The sequence below is a fragment of the Macadamia integrifolia genome, chromosome 9 (genome assembly GCF_013358625.1).
Source record: "Macadamia integrifolia cultivar HAES 741 chromosome 9, SCU_Mint_v3, whole genome shotgun sequence".
NCBI classification, from domain to species: Eukaryota; Viridiplantae; Streptophyta; class Magnoliopsida; order Proteales; family Proteaceae; genus Macadamia; species Macadamia integrifolia.
The window spans coordinates 40815612-40819904 of record NC_056565.1 but is presented as its reverse complement, the minus strand read 5'-3'; the positions used below and the strand labels follow the sequence as shown (position 1 = coordinate 40819904).

The 4293-nt window shown below is 36.2% G+C and overlaps 1 protein-coding gene across 1 annotated transcript in view; it reads right to left on the bottom strand.

The window, feature by feature from the left end:
* Positions 1–1688: 1688 nt before the first annotated feature.
* LOC122089788 (60S acidic ribosomal protein P0-like) overlaps positions 1689–4293 on the bottom strand; it is a 16507-nt gene continuing 13902 nt past the window's right edge. The window contains exons 2-6 of the mRNA XM_042659472.1: positions 4170–4290; positions 3979–4047; positions 2737–2835; positions 2227–2619; positions 1689–2111 (exon numbers count right to left, since the gene is read on the bottom strand). Of these exons, the coding sequence (XP_042515406.1) occupies positions 1965–2111; positions 2227–2619; positions 2737–2835; positions 3979–4047; positions 4170–4290 (829 nt within the window). The 3' untranslated portion in view covers positions 1689–1964. The remainder of the gene's footprint in view (positions 2112–2226; positions 2620–2736; positions 2836–3978; positions 4048–4169; positions 4291–4293) is intronic.

Genomic DNA, 4293 nt, shown 5'->3' with positions numbered 1-4293 from the left:
TAATTATGGCTTATTTCACATTTTCTTCAAAGAAATCAATTGTATCAAACATGCTAGTGTTTTCAAGAAAGTTAAAATCTAAGAAGATGACTAGTGGCAATATTGTGGGTTTGGTATTACTATAATGATGAAATGTGAATTTTGTAATTATAATATGTCTTATAGGTTGATTCTAAGGGTTTTGGGACTGATTCTGGTCAATTCCAATTGATTTGGATTTAGATTGGTATTGACAGTTACTAATTTGATCTCTGATTCTGTGTTTAAAATCGATTATAAGGTTTATAGGACTAGATCTTGGGTTTTAAAATTTGAGGGAGATTCTAGGGTTTTTTGGGTTTGATTTTGATTCGATTTGGATCAAAATCTATAGGAATCAGTTTGATTTCCAATTCCAAGTTTAAAATCCCTGGTTGATTTGGTTAGTTCGGATCAATTCCAATTCTAATCATTATAGAACGGCATATAGGATTTTTGAGATTGGGCTGTTGGTTTTTAGAATTTAATGTCAATTTTAGCATTTTTGCAACTGATTCAGATCTGATCCAGACTATAATCATTAGGGACCAATTCACTCTTTGATTTTGAGTTAAAATTCTGGTATTAGCCGCTTTGGATTAGAATTGGTCGTTAACTATCCAACTCCAACAGCTTTAGAATGATCAATTTCAAGTTTAAAATCACTATAGGAATTGTTTTTATACTCAATTTCAAGTTTAAAATCATTGGTTGAATCAACCAATTTTGATCCAAATCGACCATAACAATCCCTATTCAGGCTGTTATGGAATGACCGATTATAAAGTTTTTTTGATTGATTCGATCCATTTTCAACTATCCGTCATCAATTAATTAGCTTGATTGATTTTAGTCAATTTGATCTAGATTTTATTTAGCATTAGGTCAAACTGAAATAAAAATTCAATTTCAACTCAGGTTCAATTTTTATTGAGTTGACTTAACAGCCTCTTGTAGGTAACATGTTCTCTTTTAGTAACTTTTTAACATGTTCTCTTTTAGTAACTTTTTAAGTTTTTATAAGGTTTTTAACAGTTTCGATTCGCTTGATCTGATCCAATTCGATTTCTTGGTTTTTTACAGTTTCGATTCGCTTGATCTGATCCAATTCGATTTCTTACCAATTTGATAAAACCTCAAATTGATAAAGGTTCATTTCACGTTTTTCCAATCCAACTGGCTCTGACTAGAAATGGACACCATTACTCACCCAACTTTTAGTATAATTTTTTTTTTCTTTTCAATCCCATGTTGGACTTTTAGAGAATAGAATTGATATTTGAGATTCCAAACGTCTTGATAGGTCTATTTGAGGATAGAATTTCATTTTTACCCTTTATTAAACATTATTATAAAAAGTGGTGCAGTAGCTTTTGCGTCTTTATTGAGAATATAAATACATGAAATTACTTTTTGAATCCTCCTGAACCAATAATCTCTTTTCACATTACGGACATTTTAGGTAACTAGACATGGGTTACAACTTACAACCCTTTTGTAACCTACCTAGGTTACAACTAGACAAACCCTTTATATAGAGAAGAACGATGCTTACCGGAGGATGTGAAATGAAAAAATCCAGAGAGATCGGCGAAGGCTCCCAGTAGATCAAGTGCAAACCTTCAATCACCAACCCAGACTTCCAACAGAGAACATCGGTTAGTACAGAATGAAGCAATGAAGTTTGTTTTTATTTTACCAACAGTCCAGGAAGGTCCAATAGATTAAAAAAATGACTAATAAAAACATTCCATGCACGACCTTAAATGTAGTTAACATTCAAAAAAAGGATTTGGACACAATTCTAATCAAGGGTATTAGTCATAGCTAAAACATCAAAACGAAATTACACCAAAATAAAACTCAAAACTTCAGGCAATCAAAAATGTATTGCGTTGGAAAAAAGCTACAGATCTCTGGTATAAACTGATCCCCTACAAAACTACTTAATCAAACAAACTGAAACCCATATCATCGTCAGACTCCTCAGCTGGTTCTTCCTTCTCTTCCACCTTGGATTCAGTGGCAGCTGCAGCAGAACCGGAATCTGCAGCAGCAACTGGAGCCACAGAAACTGCAAACTTGCTTGGATCCTGCAAATACAAAGACTCATTTAGCTTGAACACAATTAATCATTCCTCAAAAGGGCAATAGAGAAAAGGTCCTTGCGAGAGAAAAATTTGCATGGAATCAGAACACAGAACAAACCCTCAAGTAATCCTTCACTTTCTCAGCTTGTGGGAAGGAGTAGTCAGTTGCAAGTGCAACAGCCAAAACATTCTTGTACCCATTGATGAACATATGGGGAGCAGCAGCCAGAGTGGGGTATGAGATTGCCAACGACAGAGAGGTGATCATGGATACACCAAGTGCAAATTTATCCATCAAGTCATCCTCTGTGAGATCAAGGACCTCTGGGCTGAAGACTGAGCCATTGTCATACACAGACAGTACAACAAGACCATAAGAAAAAGGCCTGATTCCAAGTTTTGCAAGCAGAGCAGCCTCAGAAGACCCCACCTTGTCACCCTTCCTGATAAGCTCAACAGGGGTGATGATTTCAACAGTACCCTTGTTAATCTTGGTTGGAATATTAAGCACCTGAAAGTAGATGCATCAGAAGCAAGAAACAAAGGAAGTCAGTCTGGGAAGGGTCCAATCCTGTGTTAGAAATGTCAGTAGAAATAGAGAAATAGCTGAATTGGGACAATTATCAACCTGAAAGAAGGAAGTCTGGGAAGGGTCCAGTCCTGTGTTGCCAGGAGGCACAACGACATCAATAGGTGCAACAAGTCCAACACGGGCAGGAGCTCCAACCTGTCCACATGATACCAGAAGCATAGCATCAGATAAACACAAAAAAAACCATAGATCACAGGCAGCGATGCCCTACAGATCCAATATTAAAATTCACATGAGGTACATTAGAATTCTACATAAATCTTAGACAGAGAAGTTGAAACATGATTTGATAGATACCAATATAAGGTATGACCATAATGTATTTGAAGGACACTGATAACTCAATTTACAAACTAAGTCAGTAAATGAGCCCACTAGTGACCAATTTCAAGGACTTCTACGTCACAAATCTATTATCAGCATCCAAAGATAGAAATAGTTGATTCAGATTTCACAGATTTATGGTGAAGCAGCTGGAAGTTTGTGAACAACTCAAAATACTTGATTAGTTCAACAAAACAACTCCTAACTAATTAGCTTTATCATGGTCAAACATTAAGAGATCAATCACAAACAATCACAGGTAGTACTTTAAGTTGTTGATTCACTACACAAGAATTATGGCCTCAAAGATTTCCACCCAAATTACCCATTTGCAATAGATTCCAGGACAGGTTTATCCAACTCACAACACCAAGGCATTTACGCAGGCTGCTTCGATCCATAATAATGAGCTTTAGGCAGGTGGTATAAGAACCATGTTCAGTTAAAGAAAGAATAATGAATATATAAACGGCAAGAATACCTACAGATTGAGTAAAACCCACAAAGTTCTACGTTTTACATTCACTGGAGGTTCATTAGATTTCTACAGGAATCTTGGAAAGTGGATGAAACATCATTTCTTAGATACCAATATACAGTACGACCCTAATGTATACAACACAAAAATCTCTGTTGTCATCTTCAATTGGTACTCTCGTCCATTTAAAGTTGGCACAAGTTTACAGCTTTTATGGGCAAAGTTTCCATGATGAAAGAGCTGATAACGTGGGTTCAACTGTTTAAGCATCAAACGCTCAAATTCAATTCCATTAACCGTTGGATGCATCTATTAGCACTCACAATATTCAGTTAAAGCAAACCCCGATAAGATAAACATAATGATTCTTCTCCCAATCTAGCAGAAAACAAGAAAACCCAATATCTGGAAAGTGTACAAAAACCAGCAACAAAATAAACTCTCTAATTTAGCAGAAAAACAATGAGAAACCGTACCTTGTATTTGGCAACCTCTTCCCTTACTTCCTTCAAGTCACCCTTGGTGAAAATCAACCCAACATTTCCCTGAGAACATCCAAAAATAACAAAAATCTTATGACTTCACGAGAGGTAAGCAGAAAAAGGCTAACTAACAAGCAAAAGGTCTTTAATCCAGAAAACTGAGAAAAAGATCATTCGAAGCATACCACAAGGAGGGGAATAAGATTCAGATAGGCCTTGTTCCCAGTCCTCTCAGCATGAAGCCTGACCGATCGCTTCATCATGGTGTTCTTCCCCATCAGAACTACTGAATCACCACGCAAACCACTT